Source organism: Chelonoidis abingdonii, chromosome 6 (genome assembly GCF_003597395.2).
Source record: "Chelonoidis abingdonii isolate Lonesome George chromosome 6, CheloAbing_2.0, whole genome shotgun sequence".
NCBI lineage: Eukaryota > Metazoa > Chordata > Testudines > Testudinidae > Chelonoidis > Chelonoidis abingdonii.
This window is the reverse complement of record NC_133774.1, coordinates 27,395,619-27,416,030: the sequence shown is the minus strand read 5'-3', so window position 1 is coordinate 27,416,030 and position 20,412 is coordinate 27,395,619. Positions and strand designations below refer to the sequence as shown.

The following is a 20,412-nucleotide window of genomic DNA, read 5'->3' as shown; positions in this document are numbered from 1 at the left end:
GGGAACTATGGGATAGCTATGGAATAGCTACCCACAATGCAACGCTCCAGAAATCGACGCTAGCCTCAGACCATGGACGCACAGCACCGAATTACTATGCCTAGCGTGGCCGCGTGAAATCGAATTTATAATATCTGTTTTATAAAACCGGTTTAATGTAATTCAGAATTATCCTGTAGTGTAGACGTAGCCTTAGTCTATAAGGTGCCACAGAACTCTTTGTTGATTTCTCATTTAGCATTTTAACTTACCAGTTGTAAAGTTGATACATTTACTTCACTCTGATCCTTATGATCAGATTCAGTGTTCAGAATCCATCTCTTTTGGAAAGTGTCTAAAAGTTATGATTTTTATTCCCAATACTTCAAGTAACATAAAGATTTGTGTATGTGATGATCAACCTTCTTTCACTGGTATATCAAGTGTTCCCTATAATGGTCCGGTGTGTTCAAAGAAGCAAGTGGTCCAGGAAGGAGAGCAGATATCAGAGCCATTGAACGTTTCAGAAACTGTCAGACAGATGCTCCAAGATGAAATGCTTAAATTAGTTCAGGTAAAAATAATTTCATTATTAAAAATAAACACAGATTAAACTGTTCAGGTTTTAAAAACAAGCAATATGAAAAATGATTGCTTTCAAGGTTATTCTGTGATGCTTTTATGCCAATTTCTGGGTTAAAGGCAACTAAAGGTAGAAACCAGTCATTTTAGGCATAATTCATATCCTTTTGACTTCTTAATCTGAAGGTTTGTGAATATGAGGAGCAGTACAGTTTGAACAATTATATTTTTAGGAAGACTAACTTAACATTCTCTTAATGTCCTTTATCCATATAAATTAGGGTAGATTATGAACCAACAGTAAATGTATAGTTAAAATGGTAATGAGTCAATACTGGTACATTTAAAACTATTCCATCCTGGTATTATTCAGGTTTCGATTTCTTTGCTTTGAAATAAAGGAATGCAAAGGACTGTACATTGTTGTAACATGACCTTATTATTCCACATAGCTTATTGTATCATGACAGAAATATCAATTTAGTACAGAAGTATGCACTTGTCATTGAGACATTATATCTGTTGCTATCTCTTTTAATAGGACAATCTGTAAATTTTAGATAATCTTTAGAACTTTAAAAAGTTTTAACCAGGGATTTTGGCCAAGACCCATTTTAGCGACTTTTATAATGTTAACTTTATCTTTATTTATATTCTAGCTGCAGCAAATCAACTTTCTGAACTTAATGCAAATGGTGGGGTCATCCTTTGCCAGCCTGCCAAATACGCAGCATCTTCTGCAGCAGTCACAGTCTATTCAGTTGGGAGGAAGCCAGGCTTTACACACTGTAAGAGACAGTGGTGCTGACACATCCCTTCCTGTACAGTCTGCAGACATTTCTCCGGAGACTCAGCTGCCCACTAAAGAAAATGCTGGAAAGTCTAATAAAAAGAGCAGCTCTCATTCTCAGGAAAGAAATATCCTAAATGATCAAAGCAGCAAAGAAAGTATACATGTAGGTAAAACCAAGCATTACTTTTTAAGAAGGATATCAGATGTTACTCCATTTGAAAAATTGGAGAACTTTCTTGTAGTAATTGCATTAGACAGAATTACCATGTAATAGGGACTACATCTAGTAATGATTTATTGCGATCTTATACATAGTTTAAAGTACTATTATGTGTTCTTTTTTCTTTTAGAATTATCCAGATGTGAATATTTCTTTAAGCCTATCAGAGAGCCAGTCCAATGGAACAGGATTTATTCCAGCATCTCAAGACTTACTTCCTTCAGCTCCAGCCAGACCACTTCATCTGTTATCGAGTTCCCTAGATATCCAGAAGACACCCAAACTTATCCCAGTTGCAAAAACTTTAAATTATGAAAATGGCTTTCCTTTGCTTAAACTTGAATCTGATAATTTAAAACCACTCAATTTTTATCCATTAAAAGTTTCACAGGCTTTCATCGGGTCACTCCCCCAACCAAGAGTAGTTTGGGATCCATCTAATTATTTACAGAACCCTCCACTGTCATGTATGCTAGGAGACAAGACTATTTCAATGACACACTTGAATTTGAATAAATATGATCCTGAAATTATAAGGCAAGTATATGAAGAAAAGAAGAGTTGGGCAGAAGCTGAAAGCAAGAGGCCTCCTAAACTACTTAATTTGGATCAGTATGAAGGAGAGCAAAATCTTGCACCTCTGCAGCACCTTCGTACAAATGTGAATGCAGAGAAGCCACTGAGTTCTCAGAATGCTTCCTTCTATGGAACTTACCAGCATTCAACTGGAATTCCTTTACTGCACCTGCAGCTGGACCCAGCACCTAGATTTCCACCGATTATAAGACCACCAGTCCCTGCTTCTTTAATACCTGTTGGACCTATAACTGAGGAGACCAGCTCTAGAGACACATTACAGCACACAGGAATATCGATTCTTCACGCTAATTTACCTCCAAAAAACAAGGTAATGGATTTTAGGAATATATTTTTCTATGTTGCAATTAAATAAGCTTATTTCCTGTTGCATATCTTCAGTCCTCACTAACGGGATAATACCCTCACCTGTGTAATTTGGATGAGGTCCAGTGTTTTGCTTGAGGCTCCAGCACTAAGTCCTGCCTTCAGCTCAGGCCACCAGATTTTCTGCCTCTAGCAGAGGAACAAGTTGGTGGTTTGGTTTCTCCCCATCATTTTGTTTTATAACTTTAATTTGTATTTATTTCCATATGGTGAAGACTTATAATCGTTCCTCCTCCTCCCCCCCCACAACACCCCCAGGATGAGGTATTTGACAGTATGTTTATTGACCAGCCACTCCTCGTCATTCCTCTCCAGGATTTCTCTGCCCCCACTCTGGGATGGTAGAGCTGTTCTGCAAACACTGGGCTAAAGTGTTGCCTGTGTGAGGCAGTATTTACAGGTTCTACAGAGGGCGAATTACATCCAGCCCTCGCAGTGAAAGGACAGAGGATTGGACCAGCATGTTGGGTCCCCTCTTCCTCGAAGAGCCATAACTCCATTACAAAAAAGCTCAGGAGTATCTGAACATTTCAGGGAGAAAGTCTAAGGATGAGAAGGATCCTGTCCAGCCAGCTTGGGATAAGACCCACAACAGACTCAGGTTGGAGGGGGAAAATTTCCTGAACGATCCAAAGATCACTCCCTGGATACTGAAGTGGGTCCTCAGCTCCCTAGGGGGAAAAAAGCAGGGCTTCTACACATCTCTCCTTCTCACTGTAAATCTGGGGCTTGTCATGATGCTCAGGAGTGAGTTAGGCAAACCTCTGAGACTCAGTCCCAAAAATAAAAAAGCAAGCATCAGATTTGCAAGGCAGCAATTCCTAACACCTCAGTATAAGGGAGTGTTTGCTGGAATCATTCTCCTATACAGAGGTTCTCACAGTGCTCTGTAACACAGTGCTCCTCCCCTTCTTGCTCTGTGGTGTGTCACTCCAGGCATGTAGAGAACCCATCTATTCTGTGAAGCACTCCCTCAGGCTGTAGTTAATGGGAATTGTGCCATTATGCAGTGGTATACAGCCCAAGGACCCTCACTCAGCTAAGAAAAGGGGCTCAGATTTCAAGCACCATGTATGTGATTTGTGCCTTCTTTATGTCAGCAATAAATCCTTGCTCTGCCAAAGAAAAGGGCTCAGAGTCTGAAAGGCACAAAAGAGAGGGTCTCTCCACTCCACTCCTGCTCCACAGGCTGGCTCCATATTAAAACTTAAGGAGCACTTCATGCAGTCTGTGACGAGATCAGAATCACATGAGGATTCCACTCCTCGTGAATGATACCAAGCTAGGAGATGTTGCAAGTGCTTGGAGAACAGGATTAGAATTCAAAATGATCTTGACAAACTGGAGAAATGGTCGGAAATAAACAGGACAAAATTCAATAAGGAGAAATGCAAAATACTTAAGAAAAAATACTCAATTGCACAAATATAAAATGAGAAATGTCTGCTTAGGAAGGAGTATTGCAGAAAAGGATCTCAGGGTTATAGTGGATCACAAAACTAAATGAGTCAACAGTATAATAGTATTGCAAAAAAAGAACCTCATTCTGGGATGCGTTACCAGAGTGCTGTATGCAAGACACGAGAAGTAATCTCTCTACTCAGCACTGATAAAGCCTTAGCTAGGGTACTGTTTCCAGTTCTGGGCACCACAGTTTGGGAAAGGGGTGAACAAGCTGGAGAAAATCCAGAGAGCAACAAAAATGACTAAAAATCTAGAAAACGTGACCTATGAGAAAAGATTGATTACAGCACACTATGGAATGTTAGTATGTGGCAGCAGGTCCACACAGCCTGTTAGTCCAAAGTGGGCTAGAGCACTGTAGATTTACACGCCAGTTTACTGCACACTTACTCTTTGTATTGACATACCCTTATAAAAATGCCTTCTCAGTGGCAAGCTCAACATCTATGGGTATGATCCTTGCTTGGAGTGCGATGTCTTGGGTTCTGTCCCAGTTAACTCTTGATGTGATTTGTCACACAAGCAATGACTTGTAACAGTGGCTCCAAAGAAGCCATTTTACAGCCATGAATATCAGATGCTGTGTGGTCAGCTGTTCCGGCCTGAGCTGGAATCCCCTCCTGCAGGGAAAGGGAACCAAGGGGACCGGCAGGAGGAAGCTGAGCAGCTGCTCACCTCCTCGTCATCCCTGGATGAAGCGGTAGCAGGCACAGGAGTATCAGGGCCTCCACCAATAGACCACAGAGCCCAGTAACAGCTACTGTGTAAGGTTGCTCATAACTTGGAGTTGCAGGCCAAGGAGACGGTTGAGCAGGAGGATCCCATGGAGGACCTTCTGAGCCCAGAAGGTCCATCCAGAATAGCGCTTCCGCTCATTAAGACCATACAGTTGAAGTATATGACTATATGGCAGAACCTGGCCTCCAGTGCTCCAACAGCCAAAGGTGTGGAGGACAAGTACTTTGCCCCGTCAAAGGGGTACGACTTCTTGTTTTGCCACGCAGGCCCATGTTCCCTGGTAGTCTCGGCGGTAAATGAAAAAGAGTGCCACGGGCAGCAGGCCCTGGCCCCCAAGGCCAAGGAAGCGAAGCGCCTGGACGTGTTTAGCAGGAAGGTGTATTCTCGGAGCCTGCAGCTGAGGATTTCTAACCAGCAGGCCATCCTCAAGAGGCATAACTTCAACTCCTGGGCGGAAGTGGGGAAGTTTAAGGACAGCCTCCCACAGGGTTCCCAGCAGGAGTTCACGGCGCTGATGGACAAAGGCAAGGCCGTAGCGAAGACCTCTCTCCAGGCGTCCTTGGATTTGGCAGATGTGGCAGCCAGGACAGTCTCATATGGCATGGTCATGTGACACTCAGCATGGCTTCAGGAGTCATGTCTGCCGCCTCACGTCCAGAACTCGCTCCAGGACCTCCCCTTTGAAGGTCTGGGCTCTTTTCAGACCAGACGGACGCAAAACTACATAGCCTCAAGGACTCAAGGGATGCACTCAAGTCTCTGGGTATGCACACCCCCACGACTCAAAGGAAGCCCTTCAAGCCCCAGCTTCCTCCTCAGCGTCACTACCAGTCTCGTCCTAGACACGAAACCCTACTGCAGGTGAAGCAGGGATAACAGGAGGCAACGTAATAATAACAATAGGTCCAATAGGCCAGGCCAAGGCCAACATAAGTCCTAGCCAGGCCCTAAACCATGCTTTCAAAGGTGCACTCGAGGACAGTGTACCAGACTAGCCACCAGATCCATCCCGTTGTTTCCTGAACCATCTGACTTGTTTCTCCCAGGCGTGTTCCAGCATTACATCAGACCGTTAGGTGTTATGCATTGTGCGAAACAGATACATGCTGCAGTTCTCCTTCTTGCCTACCCCCCCATCCCCCTTCCCCATCCCTCTTCAGGGACCCCTCTCATGAGCACTTCCTGGAAAAGGAGGTTCGCATGCTCCTAGACATGGGGGCGGTAGAGATGGTACCGAAAGACCTAAAGGGGAAAGGGTTCTACTCCCCATACTTCCTCGTTCCCAAGGCCAAAGGAGGCCTTTGATCCATTCTAGACTTAAGCGGGCTCAACAAGTTCCTGGTCAAGGCCCGGTTCCACGTGTTCTCTCTGGGCACCATCATCCCTTCCCTGAATCTGGGAGACTGGTACGCTGCCCTCGATATGAAGGATGCATACTTTCATATCGCCATCCATCAAGTGCAACACCAATTCCTGCATTTCACTGTGAACCAGGAGCATTATCAGTTCATGGTTCTCCCATTTGGCTTAGCCGTGGCCCCATGGGTTTTCACAAAATACATGTGGTAGTGGTGGCCTTCTTACGGAGGCAGAGAATTCGAGTTTACCTGTACCTCGACGACTGGCTCCTGGTGGACCGGTCCGAAGAGGAGGTTATGTCCCACGTATAGGTGGCCCTGAGACTATTCTGCATGCTGGGGCTCCTGGTCAGTGTCCCCAAATCCACCCTCATTCCAACGCAGAAAGTAGAATTCATAGAGGTGGTCCTAGATGCAATACAGGCAAAGGCGAGTCTTCAAGTGTCATGATTCCTGGCTATCCAGCAGGCAGTGACCTCCCTGTGCCAGTTTTCCACTACGACGGCCAGATGTTGCTGGAGGCTGCTGGGTCACATGGCAGCATGCACGCATGTGGTCAAGCATGCCAAACTAAAACTCAGGACTCTGCAGTCTTGGCTCGCACGTGTATACCGCCCAGGCAGGGACCCCTTGGACTTGGCAGTGACAGCCCCAGGGGACGTGCTAGACTTCTTGTGGTGGTGGCACTCCCTGACAGTGTTTGCGAAGACATTCCCTTTGCCGCACAACAGCCAGACCTGATGCTTGTGACGGATGCATCAGACCTCGGATGGGGTGGTCACCTAGGGGACCTCAGGACTCAGGGCTTGTGGTCGGGAGCAGAGCGGTTGCTCCATATCAATGTGAAGGACCTCAGGGAATTTAGCCTGCCAGACTTTTCACCCCACTTTGAGTGGTCACTGTGTGACGGTTCTGACAGACAACACAACCGCCATGTTTTATATAAACAAGCAGGGCGGAGCCCGTTCCTCGCTGCTCTGCCACAAGACTCTACTCCTCTGGAACTTTTGCATAGCCCACGCCATCCACCTTGAGGCGTCATACTTCCCGGGGGTGCGGAATGAACTGGCGGACCACCTCATGCAGGTTGTACTGCATGCATGAGTGGATGCTCAGAGTGAACGTCGTGTTTTCGCTCTTCTGCAAGTGGGGGTTTCCCCCAGGTAGATCTGTTTGCCACCAAGGACAACACCCAATGCCTGATGACGTAGACTGTAAAGAAATGAGAAGTGATGGAATGGATAGAGAGAGTCTGTTTGGGCCAAAATCACTTTGGGGAAGAAAGCTACTAGAGGTTCCCCTGTAGTGCTTGAGTGTGCTACTTAACACAAGGATCCGATTTGGATTTGGATAGAGACCTCTTTAGTGTTTTTAATAAAATAAATTCTTCTGAGAATTGTATGTTTATGGGAGACTTTAACTTCCCAGATAGAGATTTGAAGACAAATGCTACTAATAATAGTAAGGCCCAGATTTTCCTGGATGTGATAGCTGACAGATTTCTTCACCAAATAGTTGCTTTCCTTGATTTCAAAAGAGCTAATTTCAAAAAATTAAGGCAGTGATTTTCAACCTGTGGCCCACAGGCCGCTTACAGCCGAATCAGGACATGTGACATCCTCAGGGCCATACAGGTAATATATATATTGTGTGGATGTAGCCCACATAATACATAGAGAGCTGCATATGCAACCCACAATGGTAAATAGGTTGAGAACCACTGAATTAAGGGAATTTGTTTAGGGACGTGGACTGGATTGAAGAACTTAAGGATCTGAATGTGGAGGAGGCTTGGAATTATTTTGTCAAAGTTGCATAAGCTGTCTGAACCCTGCATCCCCACGAGTGGGAAGGGTAGGTGAATTTGAAGGGAAGGATTGCAGACCAATCTGGATCAGCAAGCATCTCAAACGGGTGATTAAGTAAAAGTAGAAGGCCTACAAGGAATGGAAGATGGGAAAGATCAGCAAGAAAGGCTACCTCTTGAAGGTCAAAAAGTGTAGGAATAAAGTGAGTTTCACCAAAACGGTTGTTTGGAGGAGTTCTACAATCAAGCACCATAGAAACATATGTTCCTTCCCTAATGGCATCCTGTAGGTAGACACATCAGTTTCTCCTTTTGAGTATGGTCAATTGCCAGTGTTAATCAGATTACACAAGCCTATGACTGGTCTTTCTAGTTGCTATTTGGAATTGGAATGATATCTCCTATATAGCTAAGAATCACGTAGCTGTTGTCATGAGGAAAAGGTTATTCTTATAGCTCCAGTAAACCTTTCTGTTCAAGGTAAGTTCTTCTTTCCACAATTCCTAGGAAATAGTTCTGTTATTTTGTGCTAATCCCTAGTACTCCTGGAAGATTGTGGCAGAAATGGGCATTCCTACCAGTCTAAAGATCTGTCCCAAGCATATTGAATACATGTACTAATTATACACTCTTCATCGCATTCTATCCAAAAAGTCAAGGCCTTAGGTCCTCAGAGTTGCTGCAGGCAAGGTGTTAAATCTTGCACCAGTTATCATGCTAGGATTTGGAAACAATTCACAGAAGTCCTTAGGGTAGGGGTCAGTAACCTTTCAGAAATGGTGTGCCGAGTTTTCATTTATTCACTCCGATTTAAGGTTTTGCTTGCCAGTAATGCATTTTAATGTTTTTAGAAGGTCTGTTTCTATAAGTCTAAAATATATAACTGAACTGTTGTTGTAGTAAAGTAAATAAGGTTTTTAAAATGTTTAAGAAGCTTCATTTAAAATTAAATTAAAATGCAGAGCCTCCCAGATCAGTGGCCAGGACCCGGGCAGCGTGAGTGCTGCTGAAAATCAGCTTGCATGCTGCCTTCGGCAGCTGTGCTATAGGTAACCTACCCCTGCCCTAGGGTATTGGAGGAAAGTGTATGAGCCTCATCTATGGAAGATTTGCAAAATAAGTTTCCATTTCTCTGCAGTCATCCATTGATAGAAGGGTGCTACTGGGTTGGTTTCCACACAATTCTTTGCTTTATATGGGAAGAACTTCCATTCCTGCCTATTATTCTACTATAAAAATAATTAAAACTCTGCTTATCTTTCCCCCTACCTCTGTGTGATTCACTTTTTGCTATTTCCCATTAGAGATGAATGAGGAGAGAAGCTGTGCAACAGAAAGATTTCTTTCATGATAATTTTCTTTTTATTAGCAACTTCTCTCCTCATTCAGCACATCCTGGTAGTCTAGAAATGATTGGAATACAAATGGAAATTTTCCTCTAAACAGAGACTTAAATATATAACTGTTAAGGCTAATTACCACATTATATCAAGGGGTCTTAATGCTAATAGTCAGTAGCTGGAGTGTGTCTGTAGCTTTGAAAGAATCCTGGTGGCCTGAGCTGAAGGGCAAGGGGCTAGTTTTGGAGCCTCTAGCAATAATAATGGACTGCCTGAAAAATTTCAAAGCCAGGGTGAGGTGTTAATTTATTAGTGTTGAATTGGGAGAGAAGCTGCTAACAAGGGAAACAATCAGGTAAGAAATTTCTCATTCCTTGGTAAATATTTTTAAAGGAAAATGACATTTAACTTTAGAATATAAAATGTTGTAAATTTCCCCTTTTGTTAAGGCAAATGTAGATCAAAAGATAAATAATTCCTGGGAGCTGGACGTCCTCCGGCCCATATGCATGTTGCCCATTTCCTAACTTCATCCACAAGAACATGCTATAGGAATTTTAATATGTTGGAGAATAACAGATGGGAAAGAACTTTGCAAAATTTTCTTAAAATTTGGACAAATAAAATAATGAAGTGGTTTTGTTGAGCTCTAGTAATAAATCAACAATAACATTTCTGTGTCCTCTTCTGTTTTGTACTGCACCTTCTGTTTACGGTGTAACTACCTGTTTCTGTGTCTCTTATGTTGCCTCTGGCTGATAATTTATAAATGTGTTCAGTACTTGGGTCTGATTCTACTACTAGATAGTTGCCTTCTGCATCGACTGTATTAGGAGTTGTACCTGTGTAACTGAGGTCAGAGTTGGACCTACTCTGTTTAATAGAGTCTATTAAAATTTTTGGTTTCCTCTTCTATAAATGTCTCATTCTGCTTCTCTTTCAAACAGTTCCGACCACCAAAACTGATCCCAATTCAAAATCTCATTGCATTTGAGCAAAGCCGCCTGTGTACCAGTGCACCACACGACTTCATTGGACAAGACCATTCTGGTCAGATTGAGTTGTTAAAAGCTAACACTGAGCCATTTGATGCAAGACACACGAAGAACAATACAAAAAGGCAAGGACAAATTTTCAAAATTGGTCTTCATTTGGAGAGACTTACTAGTAACTTAAGCCTTCTCCAACTAATTACAATGGGAGTTTTTGTACCAGCTTCATTGAAAACAGGATTGGATGCTAAATAATTTGAGGAGGCTGATAATGGGATACAGAGCCTTTCACTTCTAAATCTCTGGTGTGAATTGTTACCATGTATTGTGTTCATTGCCTCTGTGAAATGATTTGGTAGTCACAATTTAGTTGTTAGCGATCAGCTGTCCACATCACAAAACAGTCATATTGTTAGTGCATATATCCCTCAAGAGAGAATGCTCTCAGACCTCTGGAGGAGTTTAATTTAAGTCAAGGTTCTAGGCTCATTGACAGAATGATGAAAATTTCCTTGTAAAGTCATTGAGCCTAATTGTGAACCTGGTGGAGTGAATGGCAAAACTCCCACTGATCTGAATGAATACACGATTGCGTTCTTTACTTAGCTAATTCTGTTTTACTGGCTGTATATTTCATGACTTTTAAACTGATCTCTGTTGTTGCACATTAATCTAGAATTATTTTCATTACATAGTCAGTACAAACTAAAGCAATTCCTAGGTTAGCCCTTGAGCTGCACCTACCTTGCCCCTGCGGTTCTTCTGCAGCATCAGTAGATTACTGTCATGACAGTTCATAGTTCTATGTTTCCCTTGAAAGAGTTAATGACATCAAAGCACCTAAAGTAGATTACCCTCACTTGTGATTCTGATGCCTTCACTTGTGGTTAGAAACACAGAATCCTGAACTTAGCTCTTGACAGGTAAGAGTAACTGATTTGATTTTTAGATATCTTGCTTTAAAATATTGTAAACTGTAATGTTTAAGGCAAGGTGTTTTACTAATCTGATAGTAAATATTTTTAAAAGCAAACTTTGCAGTTTTTTAGGAAAACAAGTTACAGGGTAGGGAGAGTTTCATAGCAACACTGATTTCTTGCTGCAACATTTCTGTGTAGGCCCTTCTGCCTTGTATAATATTTTATTTTTAATTGTATACAAAAGATAGCAGAAGTAATCATATTGTAAACAATACAAAATATCAGGTTTACAATAATTTAGTTAAATGGGGTCTTAGATAACCAGTATATTATTTTGTTTAGAATATGTGAATAAGTTTGTGTTACTATTAAATATTTTATGAACACCTTAAATAGCTTAGATACATAGGTTTTTAATTAGTTTAAATGGAATAGCAGTTAACTATCTTTACTCAAACACCTAATATATTTTTTAAGAAGGTTATTATTTCTTGCTTATTAGAAAGAATGATTGATGTTTCTATTATCAGAGTGAAGTTAAATTGTTGTTTCTCACTGTTATGTTGACAGGCAAAAGAGACATGCTGAGAAACAGATAAAAGAGAAGGAGGACGAGAAAAAAGCAAGTGTGACATTCCGCCCAGATGATTCCATTATTAGTACTGATGATACAGAGAGAGTTTTTGAAACTGAGATACAGGTATAAGAAAATAATTATTTTCTTCCTTTTTTATTGATTTCTAAAATAATAATACAAGTGAAGCAACAAGCAAACATAATATCAACAAAACCCTGCTAAATACCTCGTCCACTCTTTTCAGCACCTCTGTAGTGATCTCATATACCTTTTTTACTTGCACACTTGCATTTTCCTTTAAGCCAGAGATAAAGCCGCCTTTTACCAAAAGAAACTCCTCAGGGTATTTTCCTTACTCCTGTCAGGTGCTCACATGAAATAAGTTCTGCTGTGTTGACATACCAATCCTATAAAATTGGGACATGAGCTATTCCTGTTTCTGAGGATGAGGGGTTTTTTTGCACAATCAAGGGGCGGTACAATTCATAAAAAAAAATTTAGTTTACTTGTATTGATGAAAATCCCCATAATGATTATAATTCTGATTTAGTTGGTTATTTATTCCATAGCATTTCTATGACATTTATAGTAATTTGTCCAGAAATCCACTAATGTTTTCTAGACAGTACAAACTGTAGATCTTGCTTAAGTGTGGTGGTACCATTTGCTATTTTATTACGTGCATTTTTAAGACTCCTGCCACTGTACTGCTATGTGCGTTTCCTTTATATGATTTAGGAATATAGCACTTCCTGACAAAGAATGGGGGATAGCAAGGCTCTTCTCCACAAATTATTTAAAAGGCGATCTAGTTCATGTTGCTTAGAACAGAGGGTCTCAAACTTTTTTCTTGGAGGCCCTCCCAGACAGGCTATAAAAACGCCAGGGTCCAGCAGGGGGTCAGCCTTCAGGGCAGAGGTGTTGGACATAGGCATAGTTTGACTTCTGTTTTGCGGAGAAAGGGGCCAGCAGGGCTCAAGCCACCTCCGCATGGTGGGGTCCAAGGAGGGAGTGCCACCTACACCCTTGACTCACCTCAGCAGGCCATCCAGTCTGTCTGGGTTGGGGGCGAAGAGGTGCAACCAAAAATTATAACTCAAAAAGTTTGAAACCAGTTTAGGGTGCAGGGAGGGGGTAGCTGTGTGCAGGCATGAGGGCAGCATAGGGTGCAGGAAGCGGGTAGCTAGCAACTGTGTGCAGACTGGGTAACTCAAGGTGCAGAGGGGGTAGCTGGGGCTGTGTGTTCACAGGGTGGCTGTGGGTGTAGAGGAGGGAGTGGCTAGGGGCTCTGTGGGAGCAGGGGTGGCTGTGGGTGTAGAGAAGGGAGTGGCTAGGGGCTCTGGGGGGTGCTATGTGCAGGCAGGGGGGTAGCTCAGGGTGCAGGGAGGGGGTAGCTGAGACTGTGTGTGGGTAGGGAGGTACCTCAGGGTGCAGGGAGAGGCGTACCTGGGGCTTTGTGCAGGGAGGGCATAGCTCAGGGTGTAGGGAGAGGGGTATTAGGGGCTGTGTGCTGGGAGGGCTCCCCTGTGGTCCCTGTTCCAGGAGAAGTCTGCCAGGCACAGAGCCAGGTCTCCCCACATGGGTGGCTGTTACAGTCTACCTCTGTGAGAGCAAAGGGGGCTAGGAGCTGAGGAGCAGCTTCAGCCCAGGGCACTAGCAGGAGAGGAGGGAAAGCTGATCTGGCACCAGCCAGATCAGCAGCTGCCTCACACGATCCAGTGTAACGGCAAAAACAACAGCCAGCACATTTTCCCCCCAATAGTAGTTACCTACTGAGCCTGCTCAGTTTGGGTGAGCGTGCTCAGTACAACCTAGATAGGAAATTCTTCTGTCAGGGAGCTGTTTGTGCCACTAAGTGGGGAAAAGTATGTTTTCTAACAAGTTTTAAAATTATTGCTCAAAGGAAGCATAACTTTATTTAAAAGTTGACAGCATCAAGAAATCCTGTAACACTGGTTTGATCACATTTTTCTTATATTAGGATCAGCAAGCAGAACCCAGCTGTTATCTTGAAGATGATTTTGTCATTTCACTTGGTATGTACATTTGTGTTTTTTAAAAAAAAAAATCATGTCTAAAGTCATGAACTCTATCTTTTTTTTTTTTTTTTAAAGGGTTGTCAGATGTCACAGAAAGACCTAGATCATTGGTTAAATTCTGAGTTCCTAGGCTGATATGTTTAACTGTTTGCCTTGCTGAGCATAATGAAAACATGATAACATCAAGATGCAACATCTCAAATTGTGCAGTGTAGATCAGGGAACACCATCATGTCGAATCATAAGGCTAGTCGTCTTTCATGGCACTGAAATTTTGAAGGGTACTCCCAAAACAACCAAACCAAAAATGCCTCACAGATTTAGGGTCTATGGACTGGATTCTGACCTCAGTTACACATAAATGTGCACTCAGATATAATTCCACTGAAGTGAATGGAGTTACTCCAGGTTTACATGAGAGTAAATGAGATCGCTGTATTGTTTATAATTGTATAATGTCCCTGTATTGTTTCTGTCCTAGAATACTGCAAAAGAGAGAGAGAAAGAAAAGAATGGAAAGCTAGGTGTTCATTGCAGTGATCACACTACCTGTACTTTTTGGGAAAAAATAGTTAGAAAAAATATTTTTCAAGGTTTATAACAATGTAACAAGCTTGGACTCACCCCTGCGGCGCCTCCTGCTGGTCATCCTCAGGAATTAGCTAACTTCCAGCCAGGAGTGCCCTCTGCAGGCCAGTGATCCGCCTGTCCTCTTGGCTCCCATGTCCCTCCCTGGACCCCTATGCCCTTTTAACTGGGGTGCTGCCCCCTGGCAGTACCCCACCAATCTGGGTTTCCCCTCCCTGGGGAATCCCCAACCCACTATCCCCATTTCACCTCAGTATATGGCTACTGCCCAGTCTCCATCTAGCCCCCATTCACTGGGGCAGACTGCAGTATCAGCCACTCATCATAGGCAAAGGGGTTTGGACCTGCTGCCTTTTGCCTGCCCCTGGGCTGCCCCCTGCAACCCCCAGTACCTGTTGGCCTTATGCTAGGCGGCATCCTGGGGCTTTCCAGGCAAGAGCTCCCCAGCTCCTCTGACTTTCCCCAGCCCTGCTCCACTCAGATACCCTATGTCTAGCTCCCTGCAGCCTGGCCCTTCTCCCTCTACAGACAGAAGGAGACTGACTGGGCTCCTGGCTTACTGCCTCTTTTAGGGGCCAGCTGGGCCTGATTGGGACCTGAACACAGCTGAGCCTACTTTCCCCCAATCAGCCCAGGCTTCTTGCCCCAGCTACAGCCCTCTCCTGGGCTGTTTTAAGCCCCGAAGGGCAGGAGCGGGTAAGCCCCGCTACAAACAAATTTCTGTAGTTTAAATAAAATAGATATTACTCTACTTTTATTTAAATGAAAATTTTGATTACATGGAATATAAGGTGCCTCCGGGAGCAAAGTGCCCAGATTATTCTGAAAATGATCTCTTCTCCAATCTGTCCAGGGAGCAAAAGTCCATATGTGGGAAAATGTGGCTGATTATCCTTCCTTCCAACTCACTAACTCAATATCAGATTTAGTATTGCTAGGAAAAAAAAGAGAGGAAAATCCATTCCCTGACCTTGCGTATTAGAGAAATAGGTGATTGCGTTGTCAAAATACAAGCCAAAAATAAGAATAAAACAAATACACACACACACATTTTTTCTTTAAAACATAATGATACAAGTACAAAATTTTATTATATAAAAAGATCACATTTAAACGTTACTAGCCAAATCAAGGGTTGGTTTAAGTAGTTACAACCACATAGATTTCAGTGGAGTTGGATCCTCTTACATAAGGTCTTAAGTTGGGCCCATATTTCCACCAATATTTTTATAAAGCGTGCTTACTGAAATAAGTTGCATTTTTTCTAACTTAAAAACTGTAGAACAGATAAATAAAATAATTCTTGTTCTAATAGTGGACAATGATTAGTTGTTTCCCCATTTTAGACACAGTGGGAGAGGCTATTACTACTACAGCAGGTCTACACTACATGGCTTCCACAAGGAAAAAACCCGCAGAAACTCAAGATGCAAGCACAAATACAGATCCAGGTAAAAAGTCAACTATAATCTGTTTGCACTATTGGTTTTACGCTTTTGCAACCAGTTGTTTTCCAGATCTGCTTTTGTGTATTGCAGTATTTGCTCATTTTAATAATCGAAAAAGCTTTAAAATATTGACCACCTTGTTATATTTTTGGTATTTTAATCTTATTTCAAATAAACAATAAAACAGAAATTCTTGTTCCTACAGATACTCAAATAAAAATTCAAAATTTCTTCTTGACATAAAATGATTGTCAGGTTTTTTTTTTTTTGAGGGCAGATCCCGAAGTATTTCTCTGGAAATACTCCTGTTGATTTCACTTGGCATTTTGTCCGCATTATGGTTTAGATTTAGCAGTTTAGAGCTAAGATTTAGATCTTAGGCATTAGAATCTGGTTACTTCCTTTTTCTTACATAATTTCTGTTAATGAATAGTAAGCAAATGTTTCCTTTGTCGGTTTCTGCTCTCCCAGCTGTAAAATGTTTTCTGTTCTAGTAATCCATTTTGATTTTGTTTTTTCATACCAACCAAGTTCTCAAGTCATACTAGGATATAGAAACTGGCTCTGAAGACATAATTTCTGAACTTAGTAAAAACCAAACTATCACCTCTGTTCCTTCAACAGGTGTGCCTTCTTCCTTTCTTTGTCATTCTGTGGATTGCATGGGTTTTCCATATACACTTTTGCATTATATAATGTTTTCAGTAGCTAAGTGGAGAATATCATGAAGGCAACATTAATTTTATTCCAATTGTTTTTAAAATCTAAATAAATAACAGTGATTTGTAATATGAAAATGTTGATTGTGACTGCATTTCATGACTTTGTAGTCCACATTGTTGTTCTCCTGCATTAGCAGATACATTTGTGTTTTTATATATCTGTGTCATTTTCTAGTCGCTCCATATCTGAGCAGGCTGCCTTACTCAGTTTTTCCACTGACTGGCAGGAACAGTTTTTCCCGTGATCTGGCCTTGATTTTTGAAGAGAGGTTTTTTTTGCAGAACAGAATTTGATTTGTTCTTTGTGATAAAAACACTTCTCTTCTGTGCAAATTGGCGCTGCAGGAGAAATTTTTTTATTTGTTTTTTTGCCAAATATAAGATCTTGAAAATGTGGATTGTAATGGGACTGTCCTTTTAACCCCAAAGCTGTGCTACATCTTCCAGTTAGAATTTACAGACAACAAAAGGATTATTACTATAATTTTGTTAATCTAGCCTACTCCCATAGAAATTAGAGGTGAAAAGATCCATTAAATCACCAAGGTACTTCCCCCTTCCAGTACATGATTGTTCCCCGCAAGTGCTTAGATTTTGATGGTGCCACTTCTTTTGTGAGACCATTCCACCATCTAATAGTTCAACGCATTACGAAGATGTGTGCTACAGTTTTTGCTAACAATGTGTTCTGGTGTGTTTTAGAGCAAGTGTCAGGTATGGGTTTTTTAACTATTTAATTGAAGAACTGTTTCTGGAAACTAATAGAAGTTCACAGTTTCTTTGATATTATTGATTTTTAATTTTTGGTTTGTTTTTTATTTTGGTAATCATGTAATAATAATCAGCTTTATTGTGAATAAGTATTAAACAACAATATAGCATAGCATGTCACTTTATTCTGGTCAAAGGGCTCTGACAACAGAAGCTTTCCTTTATTCTGAGTTAGTGAAATTGTTTTTCTAATATGCCAGGGATATTTACTGTATGTTGTATTCCTAACCATTATTTCATCCTCATAGAACATCTGGCTTCAAGAGTTCCTCAGATGTTGCCACCAGATATGTACTTAAACTTCAAGCTCCACACAGAAGTAGGGGAGAGACTTTTACCATCCTCTGTGTCTGATACTGCATATGGTTTGGTTAGTACTTAGAAATATTTTCTGATAATACAGTTATAACATGCTGTATGTAACCAGTTGTGTTATTTTGGGTTCGTCTCATCAGCATGAGTCGACTGCATGAAACTTTATAGAAAAATGACTGTTATCCAGTCTTTGAAATAAACAAGTATCTATTTCAACTCAAAAACCAAAGACAGTGGATTAGAAAAGGGGACAGTTAGCCACAGTACTACCCAGAGTACATATTATATAATTCCTTTTAATTTTTCCTGCTGTGGTTCAGATTGGACACAAATATATCAATGTGATTGACATTGAAGACAGTGATCTCTTAAAGGATTTGCCTACTATAGTCGAGTCTACAGAAGAGATGGTTACCACACAACAAAATGAGAACTTTGAAGTTCCATCTTCTGCAAAGCTGCATCACATGGCAGCTTCTGTTACCAATGCAATTCCACCTAATGCATTTCAGGGAAAAGGTAACAATCACTTATTTACTCTTTTATTTTTATTTTTTTTAGTTGAAAATAATTGCTGACAAAAATCCTTCATTATGGCACTGTTGCATTTCCACACAAGACCTTCTGTCCTTCCCTCACCTTAGAGGCCATCCCTCCTAAGAAATTCTGCAGAATTCCCCTGTGCTTTCTCTTTTCTCTTCAAAGTCATGTCTCTTCCTGAGCGATTCTATGATTCTTCACCATTCTCCCTAATGCCAGCATTCAGTAGCATTCAGTAGTGTAGAGGGGAAGGTGGAGTCTATCAGAAGCTTCATGCAGTTACAACCTGCATTATGTTTTAGCAGAATTACCACTGCTTGCCAGGGTGATGGGGACACTGTGCCTCTCCCAGCCCTCCCTTCTAACACAAATCGCCAGACCTTCTGCAGGTCCTGGGATGCAGGAAGCAGTGACTGATCCCATTCTCCATGTAGGATGGGGGAGATTTATTCACAGAAGTACCATTTACAATATGACTCCCATAGGGATGGTCCCTCCTCCAACCCACACCAAAAACATCAGCATAACTGATACATGCATACCCATTATTTAAATATTTACAGTTCACTGTATTATGTTTGTTCTTTTTTATTATTATTTTGAGATTACCATCAAAATGGTTTGTTCCCAGTGCAAGAAAGGAATGTAAAATCAGATGCTGTTGGAGACAATCTAACCTGGAACCTATTGCATGAGGATGTCAGCATCATTCACTCTACAGGACTATCAGCCAAAATCATTAGCAAAGAACACTTTTATACAAAACTGCAGGAAATGGATATACAACTGCAGGCATTACAGAACATAGCAGAAAATATGGAGAAGGATTTCAGCAATACTAAATTGGTATGTTCAGACTGCTCTGCATTTTTTCCTTCTTTCTATTAAAATTAGAATTTACATTTTGGGATGATGATTTTGTATACTTTAAGAAAGAGAGAATAATGGACTGTCCATTCACCCTTACTACTGTCTCTTTCACCATGACATTTATTGTGTTTATTTTTATAAATAAAAATGTTTTATCAAGGGTACCTTAGATGCCCATTTTAGCATTTTTATAAATCTAATTATATAAATAAAATAAATACCATTTGATTATATAGTGTATTTGGATTGCAGTGTATAAATCCTAGGAAATGCAATTTCCTAAATGCCATGACAAAACATAAGAACCGAGAAACCAGCAAGAGTTTTGCTTCTTAATGGTACCTCTAGTTTAATTTTCTTATGAATTTTCCATCTAAAATTTGTTGAAGTTTAATCATCTGTAAAATGTGGAAAATGTTGCTTTAAAACATCTGATGAATACTATAAAGTATTATTTATTATTTCAGTCAATTTAAAAGTATAATTGCAGTTTACTAAAGAATGGAAGTAATTTTATTAACCTGAGCCAATGAATTCTGCTTTCAGCTGCCCAGATACCCAACTGGGGTTTAATCAGCGTAGCTTTACTTCGGCAGAGCTATACTGATTTACATCAATTGAGAATCTGGCCCAGCATGTAATCTAGAATCACTTCAAGTGATGTTTCATAGCTGTCTACTCTGTACATTATCATGCAAGCTGTTAGCACATCCAGAAAGATAATGAGACAGTAAAGCATAAGCTAACTGGAGTAGGAGAAGTTGAAAGCATTTAAAAATATTTTAGGGACAGTGACAAATGATGGATCAAATTTTAGCTTTATCAGTTTTGGTTTGGTTTGCACAGGTATATTTCACACCTTCTGGAAACTCATTCGTTGCTAGTATTTTGAAATATCTGACCTAGAACATTTACATGGAAAGTTAGTGCATAGCAAGTCAGGCTGTGAAACTGTAGTGCACCCTGATACTTATTTTAAATTAACCTTATGAGAATAGTTCAGATGAATAAAAATATGTATAAAAACAACCATGTTATAAGGGTGCACTCCTGAAAACATGAAGGCTTGCCTATGCAAAGTATTAGGGTATGTCTACACTACGGGATTATTCCGATTTTACATAAACCGGTTTATGTAAAAACAGATTGTATGAAGTAGAGTGCATGCGGCCACACTAAGCGCATTAATTCAGCGGTGTGCGTCCATATACCGAGGCTAGCGTCGATTTCCAGAGCGTTGCACTGTGGGTAGCTATCCCATAGTTCCTGCAGTCTCTTCCCCCCATTGGAATTCTGGGTTGAGATCCCAAAGCATGATTGTGCAAAAACAGTGTCACGGGTGATTCTAGGTAAATGTTGTCACTCATTCCTTCCTCCATGAAAGCA

The 20,412-nt window shown here is 41.2% G+C and overlaps 1 protein-coding gene across 1 annotated transcript in view; it reads left to right on the top strand.

Moving 5' to 3' along the window:
- The window catches only part of CPLANE1 (ciliogenesis and planar polarity effector complex subunit 1), a 179,106-nt gene that overhangs the window by 118,437 nt on the left and 40,257 nt on the right, over positions 1-20,412 (top strand). The window contains 11 exon segments of the mRNA XM_075066918.1: positions 424-553; positions 1,221-1,517; positions 1,705-2,481; positions 10,192-10,364; positions 11,727-11,856; positions 13,715-13,769; positions 15,707-15,811; positions 16,340-16,432; positions 17,550-17,671; positions 17,937-18,135; positions 18,761-19,002. Of these exon segments, the coding sequence (XP_074923019.1) occupies positions 424-553; positions 1,221-1,517; positions 1,705-2,481; positions 10,192-10,364; positions 11,727-11,856; positions 13,715-13,769; positions 15,707-15,811; positions 16,340-16,432; positions 17,550-17,671; positions 17,937-18,135; positions 18,761-19,002 (2,323 nt within the window).